This window comes from Corvus hawaiiensis, chromosome 6 (genome assembly GCF_020740725.1).
Source record: "Corvus hawaiiensis isolate bCorHaw1 chromosome 6, bCorHaw1.pri.cur, whole genome shotgun sequence".
In the NCBI taxonomy this organism is placed as follows: domain Eukaryota; kingdom Metazoa; phylum Chordata; class Aves; order Passeriformes; family Corvidae; genus Corvus; species Corvus hawaiiensis.
In genome coordinates, this window is record NC_063218.1 from 34,873,947 (window position 1) to 34,893,701 (window position 19,755).

At 39.1% G+C, this 19,755-nt stretch overlaps 1 protein-coding gene across 1 annotated transcript; it reads left to right on the plus strand.

Annotated features, from left to right (window-relative positions):
• Positions 1-72: 72 nt before the first annotated feature.
• On the plus strand, positions 73-19,713 carry SLC39A9 (solute carrier family 39 member 9). Its single transcript, XM_048308410.1, has 7 exons — positions 73-581; positions 4,334-4,442; positions 7,539-7,730; positions 10,165-10,233; positions 11,436-11,521; positions 13,413-13,547; positions 15,256-19,713. The coding sequence occupies exons 1-7, from the start codon at positions 486-488 to the stop codon at positions 15,484-15,486; spliced, it is 918 nt and encodes a 305-aa protein (XP_048164367.1). The 5' UTR covers positions 73-485; the 3' UTR covers positions 15,487-19,713.
• Positions 19,714-19,755: the final 42 nt, after the last annotated feature.

Genomic DNA, 19,755 nt, shown 5'->3' on the forward strand with positions numbered 1-19,755 from the left:
TCGCGGGCCGCCGCCCGCCCGCCATCTTGGAGCCGGGAAGCGCGCGGGGGCGGGGCGGGTCGCGGCCCGTCCCGGAAGGGGAAGCGCTGAGGTGCCACTTGGCCGCCGGGGCAGCGGCTGTGGGTGTGGGGTGGGAGCGCTGGTGCCGTAGGGTCCTCTCGGCCTTGTCTGAGGCTGCCCCGCCGTGAGGAGCCGCCCGCTTGCTCGCTGTCTCCAACCCCTCCCTCCCGCGTGTCCTGGCAGCGGCGCGGTGCGGGTGAAAGTTCCCCCGCCTCAGGTGAGGGCCGCTCCTGCCCCCCGGCCGCCCCCGGGCTGGCCGAACACCCCCGGCTGGGGGTCGAGTCGGCCGCTGTCGCCAGGCGAGAGAGATGGCTGAAAGCCTCTCCTGGGAGCTCGGTGTCTGCACGGGTTGAGGCGTGCGGAGGGGCGAGGTGGAAAAGTTGCTGTTGGATTTCGCTTCAAGGGACCGGACAGAAAGCGGCGAAATGGATGACTTCCCCTCCATCTGCCTGCTGTCCCTGGCCATGCTGGTCGCCTGCTATGTGGCAGGGATTATACCCTTGGCGGTTAATTTTTCCGAGGTAAGACACCTCCGCCAAACTGCTCGTTGGTTGCTAACGGAGAAACCAGAGAGATCTCCCAGTAGGAGTTGGTGCCGTCCCTTTGCAATCCGGCAGCGCTGTTAAGGATGAAGCTGTAACTTAAAAAGTTATGAGTGCAGTATTAATTTTCATTTAAAACTGCTGTGTGAAATTATGTTTGTTTCACAGTGTGTACAGAAGCTATTTAAACTTGCCAGATTTGAGTCGAGTCTCTGTTACGAGTGAAGTCTCAGCATGTAGTATAAGGACATGAATAAGCATGGCTATTCTTAGAAGCTTGTGTAAGAAATTGGTGAAGTCACAGATTATCTCTTATTATGTGCCTGTGGGCTCCTCAAATTAAGGCTTTAAAAAAAAATTCCAAGAATATTCTCAGAAAACCTTGGTTCACAGCTTGCACTGTTGAAAATTAAACCTTAGCTTTTTGATTACTGTAGAACTTCAAGTTACTGCCACGTGAAAGTCAATTGGCATTCTTTTGGAAAAATACCTTGGATAACTAAGGTACTGTTAAAGGAGAGGGAGACTTTCCTAGATCGGGTAAGTTTCCAGACAGTACAGGAGTTCCTCATTAATCATATTTGGCTGCGTCTAAGGAATGGTTGTTGAGGTGATGACGATTGTCACAGTCTCTGTAAGTTTCCTAATATCCTCTGATACCCGCGGGTTTTTTTTCGGTCTAAATGATGGTTACTGTATGGAGGTATGGTGTAGTGAGAGTTTAGTTGTTCTAAGGTAGTAAGAGCACTCTGATGAGGGGTGCCCATTTCTCTTGGAAGTAGTGCTACTTTTGGGAAGCAGGGCGCCGGAGGAGAAATGTGCCTTTGTCTTCCATCAAGTCAGAGGGCTGCTTGCACTTGTCCTTTGGTCCCATTATTACTAGGAGGCTTTGGGAGCTGTAGACCCTGAGCAGCATAGAAGGAAAGGCTGTTCATTTTAGGAAAAGTACAACTCAACTAAATGAATTTCAGCCTAACAGTGTATTTGGGCATCTTCACATGAACATCAGCAGACTTCTGTTTTGCCAGTGCTTCATCTGATGCTTTGGTGGACCTTGCCTTATGTGTCTTCAGTGTTCTTGCTTCCACTGCCTTGCTCTTCAAAACTCAATTCTGTCCTGAAGCCCACGAAGGGTTTTCTTGCAAATTTGCTGAGGGTGCTGCCTCATGTGCTAATACTGTCTCTTTTTAAATTTAATTTTGCATTTAGTCATGTATGTACTTGATAGTCACCTGTTAACTCGTAATTTATATTCAGTCTTGTTTGGAGGTAAGGTTCTTGATCTGTCTTTGTGTTTTCTTTGTATAGTTGAATCAGTGGTCTCTTAAACCTTTCTAGGCTTCCAGCAGCTGCAGGAATACAGGTCTGTTGTGGATCCAAAACTGCCTAAGCAGTAATCACATCTTATTAGCCTTTTGTGTGTGTGGTATTTTACCATCAGTACACAAATGTGCAGTCAAGTTTATTGTGGTATCTTAAGCTCTCAGAAATTCTTGACTCAGTTTTACACTTGATTTAAGTCTTTTATTTAAGATATTTTAAGGGTTTGCATGCAATGCTGGTTTAAAAGAGCAAAATATCTCTGTCCATGATGTGCAAATCCCAGCTAATCCTGGAAGTGTCTAATTAGAAGTTATAATTGTTTCGTTTAAAATTATTGCTTAGGATTCTGCAACAAAGACAATTTCAAACTGAAATGAATGTTTGGACGGTCCATTCTATAGTTTGCAAAAAGTTTTGTGGATGGCCACAGTGAGTAAAAATGCCTCTTCCCACTGGCTAATGTAATGATTGAGTTGAAAATAAAAGTGAATGCTACGCATAAGAGACCCCAGATACTAGAGAAAAATAAAATTATTCATTAGTGTTAATACATTCCTTCAGATTATTTTTTTTGCCATGGAATTTATTACTTGTGTTCTGATCTCATGCTGTGTTCTATTGTTTCTATTAGATTAGGGTATTTTTGAAAGTATAAAACTCCAGGAAAGGCAGGTATGACTAAACATGGGTGGTAAAAGGTACAAACTGAACAGAGATTTGCCTTAGTTCTGTGTGCAGAGGTACCCTTTCAGCTTAATCCTAATTTACAGGACTCAGTTGGTCTAATTTAGGGCTGGAAACAGCACTGTACCAGTTCTGAGGCTATCTCTTAAAGTGTAGTCTAAATGTAAAAAAACCTAAAAAACCCCCAGGAATTGGAGCAGTTTGAATGTTGTGGTGGTGTAACAGAGGCAGAAACTGGGGCCACTTCCTGCTGAAAGCAGGTGTGAGTTTTTGATAGGTCCGAGTAGGAGTTTCAATGTCAAATATTGAGCAGTGGAACAGTTTGCTAATTTGAGGAATTTGAGATTTTTTCCATGGAATTTTAGCACTTTTTACTGTGTTGCTTTTGTTTTTTAACATGCAAATGTATTTAACAGAAATGGATAAAACTATATTACTTTTGCCTATCTATGTAGGCTGTTGTTACTAAATTTCTGTATTCACTAACTATTTTGTACTGAAGAAGATGTGAAGACTTATCTTGTAATGATAACTTGTTAGTCTGTATTACTTTAATGGACCTTTAAAATTCACAGGTGCCCAACTGAAAGCAAGCTATACTCTGTATTTGCAGTTGTAATAAAGCAGTATTCCTTCTGACAATTTTCTCTGTGTTTGTGTATGTATGCAAAAGATATTATAGTTGCAGATAAAAATAATGGTTTTATCCTTGTAAGATACTATATTTTTGCAAAATTACTTTATGAACAGCAGATGTTGAAAATTTATCTTCTCATGTAGATTGCCACTGTATGACAATTTACTAAGTATAATCATTACATACATTAGTATGCAGTGCATGTTTGTGGCAACTTTACACTTTGCGTTTTCCCCAGTAGCACTGCAGTTGTTCCCTTATGGTCACATTTGGCTTGCTTTCAGGAAGCTGATTGTGCATGTCCCTAGTGCCTCCTGCTTCTTCTATGCAAGTGTTGCACATTTCGGTGAGACAGAACAATTTGTCATTACCGTGCATGAAGGAGAATGGATGGCATAATAATGATATGCAACAAGTGGCTTCCTGTTATTCAAATGCTGACCTCTGTCTCTAGGTCCTCAGTAGTTAACATGAGTATTTTGGTGGCACTCAAGACTTCATTGAGCATGGAAGATGATGATGGTCCTGCCACAAAATGTTTGCTACACAGTTGTTAGGAGGATCTAAACTCCCATGGTTGCTGCATGTTACGTGATAGGGGTTCTTACAGAAATTATGAGTAATGGCCTTTGCAAACTGTCATATTTTAGACCCCATTATATGTTTATATATTTGGATTTTAGTACATGGCTTTGACTTTAGCCTGTCAGTGTAGTCACAAGGAAGTGAATTGGTGAATTTATTGGTAAAACAGAATGTAATTAGGTTGAGAGGAAGAGATGTCTAAGCTTTTTGCCCCAAACTAGAATATAACTAGGAAGATAACTCTAAGTAATAGCAGCAAGTACTGATAAACAATGTGTGTTTTCTATTTTTGTTACAGAAATTCTTCCAAAAATATTAACAAAACTATTATTCTTTACTATACTATAAAAACATTAAGTTTATGTGTTGTTGGTAAGGTTTAATTGCAAATGCTCAATATTTATGTAACAAGTAACCCCCTTCCCCAGCCTCTCTTAATAAGGGAGAGTAAAGAAAGCATTTTCATTCCTAAAGATGATACTTGTTTTGTACTTTCTTGCAGGAGAGATTGAAGTTGGTGACTGTTCTGGGTGCTGGGCTGTTGTGTGGAACTGCCTTGGCTGTCATTGTGCCAGAAGGAGTACATGCACTTTACGAAGACATTTTGGAGGGTAAGAACCAAACCCAGATGGCCTCGTTCAAAATAACTTAGGTCGTGGCGTTATGATATACCAAGGCACCCTTTTACGGTTTTTAGCATGAGATTGGTGGAAGAGCTTCACATCAGCATGACACAAAGCAGGCATGGAAATGCAAAAACTACCGTAGGCATATTGCATGTTGAAGGATGTGATCAGACTGTAGATTGATGACTCTTCCTGAGTTATTGAATCATTTGTGTGTCTGGATACTGTACTGTTCATGGAATAACAGCCTTTTATGATAGGTCATGTGTAGTGTTTCTTATTCTGGGGAGAGTGAAATTTTAACTGCCACTGGAACTTCAAAGGAGGTGTAAGGATGCCTTTGGCAGAGAATAAAATTATGGAGTATTTGCTATTTCTTTTTGTAGTTTAGACAGCTTCTCATTAAAGCAATTGCAGGAGGTGTTTTACAGATTTGTATCCCTGCCCTAATAAGAATTTCCTCTGAAGCTGAAGAACATCTTGGAATTAATATACTTAGCTGAAAATTATGGTTGTATAGGGCTAATTCACAGAGTAGCAGGCATTTCTTCTTGGATGGTGGTGTACATTACACCTCTAAATCTCTGTGTTCAAGCATCCAGTTCCGGTCTACTGTCACTGTCTTCACCACCTCATCATCTCTAATGAAGAGCTCAAAGTGAGCAGAGATTGTGTCTTGCGGGGATGTTTGTGTGGAGCATGTCTTACTGCCTTAATAGAGCTCAATTTGAGGTTATGACATTGTTTTAAATAGCCAGTGCTCATCACCTCTGTTTGGAGCACACTTTAAATTTTGCTTTTGCTTGGAGACTTGTGCTATTAGATGGCCATTGCATGTATGAGATTTTTCCAGTATTCTCAGAATCAAAAGTTTGAAGGTAAATGGCAATGGCTTGCTGATTGCAGGGGAAAGCACTATGAAGTTGAGGCTGTAAAGAACCTTGCAAACATCTGGTGTAGTGTTGTTGCTGATCTGGGATTGAGAGGTAACTGTAGTCCTTTGCTTTCCTTGTAGTACTGGGTTTCATGTTTCTAAACTTTTATATTTCATTTTAGTAATACGCTTTAATGTATACTGTTTTAGCTTCCACTAAATTTATGTTGTTCTGCTTAGATTTAGAATAAATGGAAGATAATACATAAAATCATGCTTTATCAAGAAGTGAAAGAAGCTCTGATTATGGTTTTATACTGTACTGTAATTTGTGCACTCTGATGTCGGATGTCTCTAATGAGCTGTAGTTGTGGGTTTGCTCTCTATTCAATTTTAATTCTGAGTAGACTAATTTTCTCTTGTAATAGTACAGCTAGCAATGAATACAATTGCTGTGAACATTTGTGGGTTTTAATACTTTTTCACTAAATGGGGCATACTGTTCATGTATGACTCGACAGCTTGTTGTGTAGAGCTGTACGGGCTATAACTTTGTTAGTGTATGGCAGAAAAAGACACTTTCCAGTACTGTAGTAGTAACAGCAGAAGTATTTACCTAGGAAAAAAGAGTTTGTCTGTGAATGGCTTCAGACTTGATGTCTGACTCACAGTATTGTCTAACAACAGTCTATCTGTAAAATTTTTTTTATAATTGCAAAGGGGCAGAATTAATGGGTATTACAGATTTAACTACAAAAAATATTTCTCATATTTTTCTTAGAAAAGTAGGATATTCAAAATCAAACTTAAGACATGAGAACAGCTTTCTCTTTTTTTTTTTTTTTTTCCAAGTTCATCTATTTACATAATTAAACGTAGAAAGGTGCAACTAAGGGAAACATTGAGGTATATTAATGTAAGTAGAAAAACAAAAAGAGAGCTTTGTTTTCCCTTTCAGGTGTAGCTTAACTGACTGGTTGCTTGCTATCAAGCACTTGAGTGCTTTTCATTGATATGGAAATAATTTACTATTACTTCTGTATTTACCCACAAACTATGGAATAAATAACTTCTAATTTTTGACCTTGTAGGCTGAGAGCAAACAGCATATCATGACTTGGATTATTCTTTGATCATAAACCTGTGTATGAGCGTAGTGAAATCTTGGTTTGGGTACTACCAGCAAATAAAATTCCTTTGCTGACTTCAGTCCTTTGTTTTAGCTGCTGAAACCGTATAACCACTGTCAGAAAGATTGCCCTGAGTTTTACACAGATTTATGGCTTGAAATGATCTGAAGTAAAGTCAGCTTCATAACATAGATGGCAAAAATCTTGTGTGGTCCAAAGTAATTTTAGGGATCAATCTCGTTCAGCAAAGATATGTTTGAAATCTTTGCTACCAAGCCCATTCTGATGTGCTTTGATTGTAGTAATGGCATTGTGATGTTTTGTACAGTGGGATGAACATAAACTTGTCTCATCCAAGAAGATGTATGAATATTCCAGCAAGATGATGACTTGCTAGAGTAAGTCAAGTTGTTGGTATAAGTTTTTAAAGCTTCTGAAGAGTAGTTGCTGTCCAAAAGACCTTCTCAAAATGAAAAAAGCATGGGCAAGCTTTAATAGCTTGTGTAGGGAAAAGAAACAACCACATATCATTCATCCCTAGGACTTGGACTTTGGGTTTCTGGGATGGTACTGACAGTTGTAGATCAGTGTGCTTGACTAAGCTATTGTTATAGTCTGTATCAATGGGGTGTATCAATACTAGCTTGTTTGTATCTCAGCATCAGTTAAAGATGGTATTAAATCTATTATTAAATGGAACCCATTTTATCTCCTCATCCTGTATTTTCTCACTTAAATGAAAATAACGAAGTAACTGCTTGACGGTATCTCTGAATATTGACAAAACTGGCAGCTTCAATTAAAAAAGGAATTATACAGCAATTTTTGTGAATTAATTTGTATTTAAAATGCAGCTTGGCTTATGACATATTAATGCTTTCTTTGCTTTTCCATGCTGAAGATGTATGAGAAGAAACCAGCCAGGCTTTGCTAAGAACACTGTCTATGAAAGACCTTAGACAAGGACTTCTGTATATTGTCCAGGAAAGTGTGAGGGAGGCTTTTGCAGAGGAGGAAAGAAGTGACTATGCCATGTCTAGTCTCCTGTCTCCTAATCTGTTCACTTGCCTTTCACAGGAAAGCATCACCCAGCAAGCGAGAAGCAGCATGTGATTGAGTCTGAGATGGTAGTGAAAATCCCAGCTGTACATGAGCATGTCCACGACCATTCCAGGTTGCATGCCTACATTGGTGTGTCCCTTGTCCTCGGCTTTGTCTTCATGCTGTTGGTGGATCAGATAGGCAGCTCTCATGTACACTCTACAGATGGTAAGTAAAGGTTCACTTCAATTAGACTTGCTAATTAGTCTTAATTAACAAGTTGCAGTTTTTATTTTTGAGTGCTACCGGGATTTAATTTGTCCAGTCATGTCCAGAGTTTCAGTAGGTGCTTTAAAAACATAAACGAAGGTTCATGTGAAATGTTTATGCTGGAAATCTATCTCAAAATTGACCATAATTTGAGAGCTTTCCTCAGTAAGATGAAATAACTGTATGAGCATGTATGGTGTGGGAGTGAAGGGTGACTTGACACTTGAGTTATTGTCTGTTTTACAATATCACTCATAGGGGATTTCTTTGACTCTCTAAAAAACTTCAGGTTAGTCTTATATTTGTTTGTTTTTTCCTACTTGATTGTCGTATATGTAGGTAAAATTTGCAAAGAGCAACAAGTTATCATAAGTAAGGTGGCAGAGATTATTAGATGTAAGCTCTGTAACTGCATAGGTGGGCCTCTCATACTAGTCTAGAGCCTCACTTACTTTGAAATACTTTCTGCTTTGTATAAAGATTTGTCAGTTTCTTGCAAGACTCTAAAATTGCCTATGGTTGCCTTTGTTTCCTGCCTGTGACTTCATGCTCAGAGTGTAGCTTGACATGCACCAAAGGTGTTCCGTCATTTGAAAAGGTATTTTATTGCCTTTGGCTGCTCATTTTCACCCACACAATGTCCTCTGATGCTGGAATTTGGCCCTGAAAAACGAAGGAATTGATCTGAAAGGAAAAGTAAAACGCACACACGAAGGAGGGGGAATATGTTTTGGCTGGATTCTTGTCAGTTCACAGTGCAACTTGTGCGTATGGGGTGGTACAGATGAAAGGCCAGTGCAGGGCCTATGTCAGCTGTGTGCTCCTGAAGAAGTGTAAATGGAGCCACGGCCATGGGTAGCTGATTTTCAGAGCTGTTCTAAAGAAACAATGGCAGTGAGGATGTTAGGGAGATGCAGGTAAGCAAGGATTCTTTTTCTTCCAAAAGAATCCTTGGTTTGTGTAGGTTATGACCCTTTTCTATGTCTCTGGTCATAGCAAATACCAGGAAAAAACTGACTGTGATCTGTGTTAGAGATACACACTGTAAAATAGAATATTAAGTTTTATCTAGCCTGTACACATCACAGGAGATGTAGCAGTGTTTTGTAATGTCTTTTAAAGAGACTGAAGAAGAACACTTTTCTCTTGAACCAATGTCTTGTAGTTTATTATCTACCGAGTGACTAGAAGTTAGTCTAAACTAGAAAAATTCAGTAGGCCACAGTGAAGTTATGAAGTCAAATGTGACTCTTTGTGTTTAGTAATGGTCAATCCAGAACAATTGTAAAGGAAATGTTTTTTGTGAGTATCTCTTCCCGTTTGACATGAGTAAACGATTGCTGTCATGCAAGTGCAGCTTATGCAATTAATTAGTCACATAGGCTTCCCTTCATTCAGAAGATCAAGCTGACCAAAGAGAATGCATTAGTTTTTAGCTAGCTTATTTCCCTGATCTGGCTCATTGGGAAACTACATGGGTGCCTGGGAATGAAGAGACTGGAGGGCGAGGGGACAGGCAGGAGGAAAGGACAGGACTGGAATTTCTGTTTTGGCATCACTGCAGACTTAGTGAAGCAGCTGTGTAGGTGTGGTTGCAGTTGTCTTACAGACCGCTGGGATAATTCAGTCATGGCTGTTCAAACTGTCTGGAATTAAACAGTTGAATAATAAGATGTTTCTATACTTGTGTAGGGCTTACCCACCCTGCAGCGATTCTTTATAACAGTTTCACCACTGATTGTGTAGTGGTGGATATTGATATTGCCCTGTTGTGCTGTGTAATGAGCTAACCTGTAAATGTTCAGGCAATTCTGGTCAAACACTGGATCTCAAGCAGCACTGGCTGCACTTCTCCTTTGTGGTGTATAATGTCAAAGGGAAATCTTTGCAGCTGGTGCTGTGACACATAGACTTTATTGTTTACTAGGAACTGCCAGAGAAACACTGCATCAAAAACTGACCCAGACTGTCACCTGAAGGAAACCACAAACATTGAGCTGTGTGGGGACAAATCATCCTTACTCTTGCAGCAGTTCTGGATTCTTGGGATCCAAAAATAGCTTTTCTTTCTCTTGGTGGCACCAACCTTTAACATTTCATTTTAGGAGGTTAAGAATAGTATCTGCTTCGGCCTATGAGAGAGATCCTGCAAATTGCAAAGAATTGTCTACGAATCTGTCACTTGTTTGTTGGCAGAACTTCAGGTGATTTGAAGGTGTTAAGTGTCAAACTATTTTACAGTAAGTCTAATGCAGAAATACAGAAGCTGGTAGTTTTGAGTACAACTGCCTAAGCAGCTGGGAGAGATATGTACAGTGATACTCACAATTATTTTTTCCAGCATAGTTTATTCATTTGATCTCTATCCTAACTGTTCTCATGACTGTTTCAGATCCAGAAGCTGCAAGATCAGGCAATTCCAAAATCACCACAACACTGGGACTAGTAGTGCATGCTGCAGGTAATGCAGTTAATTGTAATTGTTAGTGCCTGTCAAGTACATGCATTGCTGTGTGGGTCATCTTCAGGTGTGATGGAGACACTTGGGTTTTGCTTTTGAAGGTGGCTTTTTATTAAAAAAAACCAAAAAAACAAAAACAAAAAACCCCAAACAAACAAACAAAACAAAAAAAAAAAAGGCAAGGAGACCTAAGGATCTTCCCCAGATTTAACTGGGTGCTCAGATGCTTCACAGAGTTTTATTTGGATACAGAATTTTCTCTTTTACTCTTTACTTTACTCTTTTATTTTCCCCATCTGAAAGGTTGTGTGATGCTCACTCTCTGCCTCTTCAATTCCTTTGCTAACTCCTTTAGCTGCTAAATTTGAAAACAGGCTAACGTATTTGATGAGTAGTGTGGAACACCTTTGGGTTTGCTTGTTGGTTGATGGTTTTTTTAAAAAAATACTAATTTAAAAGAATGGTACCTTGCAGGGAAAAAAAAGACATTATAAGGTGGAGCACAAAGACTTCACTGAAACACGTTTAGGCTGACTTGCAGACTGATTGTTAGGTGTATGTTACAGTCAAGCCATGTTCACATTGTAGTTCTTCACTATATATGTGTAGTATAAATATGATGCATTTTCATGTCCTGCTGAAGGTTGTTGTCTAGATAAGTCAGAAGATGTTGATCAAAAAGATACTTCTTCACTAACCAAAGTGTTTATATATTAAGGAGTAGTGTAGTATCCATTTTCTATTTCATTTAGACAGTATATTTATTGTAAGTGATAAAAAATATTTCAATAGTATTTATATTTGAAAAATCATTTAAAGGGTAATAATTAAAATTCTTGCAATGCTTAGTATCTTAAACAGGTTTTTTAATTTAGACAGGAAGTCTCTTTTAGTACAGAAGACCAAAACAACCAAACTTGTTCCTTGTTACTTGAAGGAATGTGTCAACACTGAGTTGATTCCTGGTATGGTTTTTGTGGTTTTGGGAAATATGAGACAGCTCCTGTTGAGGGTTGTCTGATACTCTGAAATGTTATGGCTTAACAAACAAAGGCAAGTGAATCCTCCATTGGGTTGCTATTGTTAATGGCAGTTTTCAGTAACAGAGCTTCTTAAATCAACATGTTTTCTACTGTCAGCCTTTGAGGGGATGGGGAAGCTCATGTGGAGGAATAATCCATGAATCTGCACTCCTTTTTCAGCTGATGGTGTTGCATTGGGTGCAGCAGCTTCTACTTCTCAGACTAGTGTCCAGTTGATAGTGTTTGTTGCGATTATGTTGCACAAGGTGAGTTATCATCAAAAAAATCTTACTTGTTCTTCAAAAGACTGTTAACACTCACAGGAATTGCTAAAGATCTACAGTTTCATTAGTGAGGTAATACAGAAGTGTTTAGTGCCATTGAAATGAAGAGGTTAGTACAGTGTCAAGGACCAAAAAGCACAGGTATGAGGTATGATAGTAGAGCACATGATTGTTGCTAAGTCTGAGAGGAGTGCAAATGAGAGAGAATTCTGACTGCCTACCGCCTCCCTTGGTTGCGGAAGCTGGGAAAAGTCTCCCAAAAATAGGAAGAGAAGAGTAGCTCATGAAGAAGTGTGTCAGCTTCACACTGACTTCTGAAGCTAGTGTGGTAGTGTTTATTTACCAAACAAGAAAACCCTAGATTACTACTGCTGCAAGAGACATATTCAGAGAAGTTCTAAAGGGTGAGGCACAGAACTATATGCTAGTGCATTCAAGGAGGAAAAGCAGTTTTATGCTGATTACAACAATCTTTTGGTTCCGTGATGTTCATCAGAAAATGGGGAGGATATTTGTTGTGAAGGGTTTTAGTGTTTAAAGGGTTAGTCTTTTGAAACCACTGAATATCAGAGTACTAAATTACAACTTCTGGTTACCTCTGTTGTAGTAGCTTCAACATCACTCATACCATTTCTGTAGGAGAACAAATCTTTTGCTGATGGTGACAAGCAAACAGTGGCTCTTGAAGATGGGGGTGATCTTTGCTTAATACTTGTGTGAATGTACCTATTGGCTATATAGGCTCCAAACATACATGTGCAGATGAAATTTGCCTTATGGTAGCATATGCACAGATTACAGTGGTTAGTTGTAAATTTATCAGAAATCTTGCATAATTACATGTTCAAAATGTTAGGAAATGCATATCTATTATGTCTTTTCTTTGTTCATGCAAGAAATTGTGGTTTACATAACTTTTTTTGAGGGTGGCAATGTCACTGTCATCTCTTAGAGCTTAACTTATGGCTATTGTCAGGTGAAACTTGCTTTTGTTATTCTTAATGTTCAAATTAACTGATTTCTGAAATTGTACAATTTTAGAGGAGGAAAATTTCTCCTATGAATATTTGGTATTAGAAGAGAAAATTATTTCTTCTCTGGTATCTTTTTTCTGTTCTTCTGATCCTGATTGATGCTTTTTTCTTTCTCATCTTTTTTCACTTATGATTTCCTTCTAAGTTTAAAAAAAAAAAAGGATTCTCTGTATAAAAATGCTTAATGTATTTTAGTTTTATGTGTTACCTCAGAAATGTCAGGGTGGATTGCTATTGTCTTTTTGCAAGAAAAAATATGGTAAATTCAGTGTGTGAGTAGTAGGACATCTATGCCTTTTGGATAAGAAAGTGGATGCCAGCAGAGGGAAAAGGAAGTATTTGTTTGCTTCCTGGTGAGAAGAGGAATGAACTAATCAAAAGAGCTCTTAAGTCTTTGTTAACATGGAGGCTGACTGTTACTTGTCTTTGGGCAATTGTTTCCCTCCCCATGTTAATTGTAGAATTTTTCTACTGCAGATGAAGAACCTGTCTATCTAATGTGTGATAGTAACAGGACGAAAAGAGAAATGACCTAAGTTGATGGAGTCTTAGGGATTATAGCGATGACTCTAGTCAAAATGAGTATTTTGGTATTTATAATGACTACACAAGTACGTGTTTTCTCATAGCCAGAACATGAGTTTCCATTAGGTTCCGTTATTAAGATGGGGCAGTCTGCAGAATGCTCTAGATTTGGGTTAGCTGCAGCATGCTAGTGCCTGCCCTGAATGTCTTCCAGTTCAGTCCATTTCAATGTAGTAAGTCATATTTCAACCTTTTCTCATCTTTCTGGGGGTTTTAGAAGGTATTGTATTAGCAGTGAATATTGTTTTTTGCAGGCACCAGCTGCCTTTGGCCTGGTTTCCTTCCTGATGCACGCTGGGCTAGAACGGAATCGAATCAGAAAACACTTGCTGGTCTTTGCGTTAGCAGCACCTGTTATGTCGATGGTGACATACTTAGGGCTAAGCAAGGTAGGTCCGTGGTTTTGTTCTGCCCAAAATCTAGCTTAGTGGTGAAGTTTGGGGAAAGGACTGTGATACGAGTTGCACATTACATAATTCCAAACTGCTTGAAAAATTCAGCAGAACGAAGATTTAAGAAAAGTTGATGAAAAGGTAGCAATATAAATGCACAAAAGAGATAATAATCCATGTTTTTCCATCAGAGTCAGTGACGTAACTCCTTTATAGAGTTTGGTATAGCTTTTTTTTTTAGAAGTCTGATTTCTGTGTTTTATCCTTTCTGCTGCTCCCCACTGAGAACAATTTATTCATATACCAGGTTTTAGCTGATGCCTATTTAAATAAGTAATTTTCAGCATTGTGGCATGCATTCTTCTTTTAATATGCAGGTAGGAAATAATCTCCTCTGGTTTCCCCCACCATCCCAGAAGTGGTCCTTTATATTCAAAGTCTGTGTCAGAAGTTGAGTCCTCAGCTAGAACAGTCTTTTTGCCTTATTCCATAAAGCATCGTTGTGTTTTGGGTCTGTGCAACAAATGGCCTGTGAAATGGAACACTGCACATGAGTTTATCATCTTTGTCCAAATTAAATGTTTCTGCTTCTCATAGCATATCCTGGGATGCTCCTCTGTTTCTGAACTGCGGTGTGTCATGCTGGTGACGTGCTGTGGTGGCGTGTTGTAAAGGATATAACGTGATCTCACAAAACTCAAGGCATGGGAGGAAAGATTAAATAAATCATCTGGGATAATCCTTTACTTTAGCTGGATAGGATTTATATTTGACATTACAGTACAAGAGACAGCAGAAAAAAAGGTTGCGTTTGTAAATAGAAAAGAGAATTCCCTTTGAGCACTCTTTTGAAGTGTTCTCATCAAGGGTTGGGTTTACATTTTGCCCTTCAGAAAGAACAGAGAATTGATAAGGCATCAGGGCTGTCACTGTGGTTTTATAGGTCCAGCTGATGTATCTTTCTCTGGAAAAATGACCTGAGAAATAAACACAAGAACTAAGATTACACCTGAGTTGGAGAGCATTCAGGAAGCATTTGAATCTGATATGTGGGTTTGCATTTCACTGCATTTACTGATGTGCAGCATATCTTAATCCTATTATGGAGGTGAAGGGGTGCTCAGTTTTGATGCAGAAGACACGTTTCTTCGTGCAGTTTGCATGGAAATCCTGGAAGAGTTCTGGGTGTTTACATCTACATACAAATAAAATATTGAATGAGTGATGTTTTGGGACTTGGTTCCGAAGAGCAGTGGAGCAGATATTTAAAGGCTAACATGTTATTTGAACCCCTTGTTTAAAGTCAATCTTGAGCATCCTCCCTAAAATTTGTGGCTTTGCAATATGAAATTTATTTTTTTTTCAAAACCTGTTTGGTATGTTGGCTGTGACATGGTCAAATAAGATGCTTCAGCAGACTGTGACTTTCTTGCTTTTCTGAGGGTTCTTTTGTAAGGGTTTTTTCTTTTGTAAGTCCAAAGTGAAGTGACTAGGAGGAGGGGTGTCTTTCTGCTCCCCCACAACTTTAGAGTGCCAGTTACTACATGGAAGGTGCAAAACACTAAAGTCATGCTAAGCCATTGTCATTGTGAGACAGGGAGAGTTGATAGAAATCCTTCTGTGCTTGGATACTGAGAGAAATTTTTTTTATTACTGATTGAAGAACTTCTGCTTATTCTCACTTTTTTTGCTGTTTGTGTTTCAGAGCAGCAAAGAAGCCCTTTCAGAAGTCAATGCCACTGGAGTTGCTATGCTGTTTTCTGCTGGGACTTTCCTTTATGTTGCCACAGTTCATGTTCTCCCAGAAGTAGGAGGAATTGCTCATAGCCACAAACCTGAATCAACTGGAGGAAAAGGACTCAGTCGTCTGGAGGTGGCAGCCCTAGTATTAGGATGCCTTATTCCTCTAGTTTTGTCCATTGGACACCATCACTAAACGCTCAAATTTCACTGTTCTCCTCCTCTATAAGACATGAGCAGTAAATGTCTGCTGCTCCCTTTATCATTCTTTTACCCATCATTCATCCCATCTACTTTATGGAGTTCAGAGGGAATCTTGATTGCAAAATGAGGAATACTGGGAAAGTTTTTAGTGTAGCAAAATGTACTTTGGCAGCCGGACGCAAATTCTATGTAACTTTCTTTTCTGAAGACACATGCTATTTTAATTGTTACTTCTGGCCCTATTCTCAGGGAAGATGGAACTTGAAGTTTAAGAAAGGTGAGCAGGGAAGAACATAGCGACTCATCATGAAATTGCAATCACCAAAGTATTCTGCAGTTCAACTTCTGCAGCTGAGAGCAAAACCCAAGGATGGCTGCGTTGTGAGAGGTTGAAGTCTCACTAATGAAGAAGGGGGTTCTCCCCCATTGGTTCTACATTGTCCTGGCAACGCGATTGGCCCTTGTGATGCTTGTCACTAATTGTATTGCAGAAATGGCCTACACTGGGAACTCTGGATAACACTGCTATTGTCACAGAAGTGTCACTTGATAGGAAAGAAATTATGTAGACAATGTGTAGGATTAGAGTAAGAAATCAGCTGGTTAAGAAAGTGCAAATGAGTTTTGCAGTGTATTCCATTGTTTGACGAAGGATAGAAGCAAGGAGAATAGTGTTTTGATTGTTTATTCAATTGTTAATAAATTCTAAAAAGGCATTGTTTCTTGGGAGATAGTCTTCTGCCAAGTCAGTCAAGTGTTAAGCACCAAAAATGTCAGCAGGAATTACATATTGGCTACTGTGATAACACTACTGCTTCTGTTGAGAGAGATACCCATAGTGCTGCTTGAAATAGAGCTGCTCTGGGCTCTGAGGGGTGGAAATCTGATGGAGACAGCTGTTGAGGGACCAGAGAACTTTACTAGCTCATTTTCAAAAATCTGAGCTGCTGAAATCAGTAGGGGGCTGTGTGGGTTTTTCACTAAATAAAGGTATTATGGCTAACAAAACAAGATGTTTAGTTAAATATTAATGCTGCAGATAGAATACAAAGTGTTTCTAAAGCAGTTCTGAACAAAAAACCCCACAAACCCACAAACAAAAAACCCAACTGGTGGATTCGCAGTGAACCTGTTAGACATTTTGCTTTTCCTTTGGGAATTGTTCATTTTCCTCTTACTGATAAGCATTAGTTTTGGTGAATCTACTGGACAACTTTCTGCCAATTGCTGATGTCTCTCACTGCAGAAGAGTGGTAAAAGATCCCTCTATTTCCAAGGCACAGCTTTGTCTTATCAGGCACCATTTCCCTTATGCAAAACATGTTATACTCTAATAACTGTAGTGCATTGAAAAGTCAGGAATGCTTGACATGCACAGAATCAGCATAAAATTCTTTCTTTAGGGGAAAACTTTTTAATGCTGTACCCCTTTTAAGCTATACTTTGTCTGCACTTTTGAAGATAACATTGCCAAATATATTTTTCTTTTTTCTTTTTGGTTTTTTTAAAATGAATTTTGAAGTCTTGATATATCTTCTCAACTGAAGTGCTTCTTGTTTCTATTTGAATGAGTGTGACTGTTTTTCATGCCATTTGTTAGTTAAACTGCACAGCTCATTGTGCCTCATAACTTCTTTACGTTTTTGTTATCGTCCTGTTTGTCTGTTAGTTCAGAGGGTAATGGGTATATGGCCTGGCTCTTGGACTAGTGGTGGCTTTGTCTGTTGGCTCTGTAACAGTATGGATGTATCCCAGGATTGAACCTAGTATTGATTCCCAGGAGTGCTTGTTCATTTGTGTGTTTTACTATATAAGATCAATGCAAAATTACTAGAAGTCATATTTTCCCATAAGACAGTATTTTCAGATAGAATTAGTGCTTCAGGCCTAAACAAGCATTTTTTAATATGAGACCTTAATATTGTGTTCTGAAAAGCCACTGCAAAATTAGTGATGTGGATGGGATCCTGTTCTGTGTGTTTTTCAATGGTGTTGTCTGTTTGTTTTGGTTTGGGGATTTTTACAGCATACATAATGCAACTGGTAAGTGACTGGTTTAAAAAGTTCAGCAGGACAGGTTCCTAACACATGCAAATGATACACGGGGCTGTTTACTCCAGAGTTCTGTTCTTCCTGATTTCTCCCTAATTACCTTCTTCCTTGATAATCTCACTATTTTACCACGTTTAATCTTTCCACATAACCGTTTCCAAAAGCTGGAGGGTTTGCAAGAGCAGGAGATAGCTTACTGCAGCACTAGGTACTTGCATTTCGTAAAGCAGTAAGTTTTTATTCTTTAAACTTTGTCCTATCACTTGCATGTGCACCCCACCCTGGGAGTTGACATCCTGAGTGCATTCCCCTTCAGCCTCACTTTGTGTATAACAATAGCAATGGTTTATGGAGGTAAGGTCCCATTTCATGGTTTCATGCCTTTTGTTCTCGGTTGAAGCATGTGGATAGTACCTTTTTACATGGACCAGTGTGTATTGGTGAGGATGTGGCAGCCAGGCTTTTCACTGCTGACATAACCTCTGGCACATTAATCATAGGTGCCACTGCTGAGAGGTCTTGTCATCTTTCCATTTTCCTGTCCTTCCCATCATGTTTCCAGTTTCTGGGGCAGCCATCAGAAATAGTAATACTCAGTTTAATGATTCATGAAGTATAGAGGCCAAGTTACAGCAGCAGGTGAGGGAATTTGAATTAAAACATTGGCAACTTAAAATTGGCACAAAAATTCTGAAAACATACTTTTCATGTTGGCATTTGGTTGAGTGATGGAAGACTTCTGTGATTTTTATTTTTTCTTCTACCCATTTAGAAGTATCAACAGCATTTTGTTTTGGCTGCCTGTTATCTCTGTTGAATTATTATTTTCAATTCTGTAAGTGAAACTGCAGTGACTAAAGAAGCTTTTGGTTATGTTGATATGGAGAATGTAAAATTTTATATTATCAAACCTTTCCAAATTTTTAGTACCAAATGGAGGATTACTTTCTTGAAGCAGAGTATTTTAATGAGTTAAATTAAATGGTCCATTTTATTATAACCCTTTCTTTCTACCTATCTCCCCATCTGTCACAGTAAATCCAAGCATTGCGTGTAGTCAGGGCCAGCTGGTATCATTTTCCACTTCTCAGGAGACCTTGGTGCAAACAAATTCCTTTTACTCTCTCTGTAATAGCCCTCTCTGCCTGGTTTTTTTTTCTGTGAGGTAGGTGGCAGTAGGTGTAGCAGGTAAATGCTTAAACCGAGTGCCAGCCATGTCCCCCTTTCCTTCTGTAGGTCCCTCTAGGAAATCCATAATCTCATCACCTGTTTCTTTTCAGTTAATGGTTTCTTAATTGGCAATAGGAATTGGACTAAAGCTGTCTCTGTTGATCCTGATGTCTAGGTACTTTCCCTACTGTTCTAATGCTTTTATTGTTCCTTATATAAAGAAGGGAAATATTTCTTTTTCAGTACTCAATGGCAGATGCAGAAGCTGCACTGACATTAATTTAAGTAAGGATGGCAGAGCTGTCACACCAAGACAGGATTTTTTTATTGTTGTGGCTTGTCAGATGGCTGGGTGTTAGACACAGAAAACCCACTGTTGACTAAGAACCATTTCCAGGTGGATTATATAGAAGGCTAATCTTACCCGAGAGGCCCAGGAAAACCACCATGTTTATTCAGGAGCTAGTTCAGAGCCTTCAAAGAGCTTTTGACAGTAGCAGATGTGTCCATGGGGTATCAGCTGATTGCAGAAAAGAGAAAGATGATGTGGAATAAATGTTCCTGCTGCTGCCTTCACGTTCTGTGCTGGGACTTGGGGAAAAGAAAAGAGAAGTATACTTGTATTCTTTTGAGGGTGGAAGGAGGAGGAGTGATTGCAGTATGGTGGGAAAATTTATGATGAATATCGGATTCTTTATCACAAATTTCAGATTCCTGTTCACATCAAACTTCTTTTAAAAATATTTTTTTTTTCCTTACTGTTCTTATATCTCCTAGCAGCCTTGGCTTTCCAGGGAAAAACATTGTGTGGTCATTGCTGTTTACCTGACTCCATGTATGGAACTGTAATTTTAATGTCTTTTTTCCAAACAGTTTGTACACAAAATCATTCCATGAATGGCTGCCTTATAATTTTTCCACTTTAATTGTGAATGGTTAAAATAATATTGCCGTTTTCAATTTGTTTTATTATATTAAATTTTTACTAGGTGCAGTGCTTTGGAGTTGGCTTGTCATTTACTGCATGGGGTTTTGTGAC

Coding starts and splice junctions, on each gene's coding strand:
- SLC39A9 (XM_048308410.1), top strand. CDS start 486: ATGGATGACTTCCCCTCCATCTGCCTGCTGTCCCTGGCCATGCTGGTC. Junction 11,522..13,412: donor TTGCGATTATGTTGCACAAG/GTGAGTTATCAT, acceptor TGTTTTTTGCAG/GCACCAGCTGCCTTTGGCCT. Junction 13,548..15,255: donor CATACTTAGGGCTAAGCAAG/GTAGGTCCGTGG, acceptor TTTGTGTTTCAG/AGCAGCAAAGAAGCCCTTTC.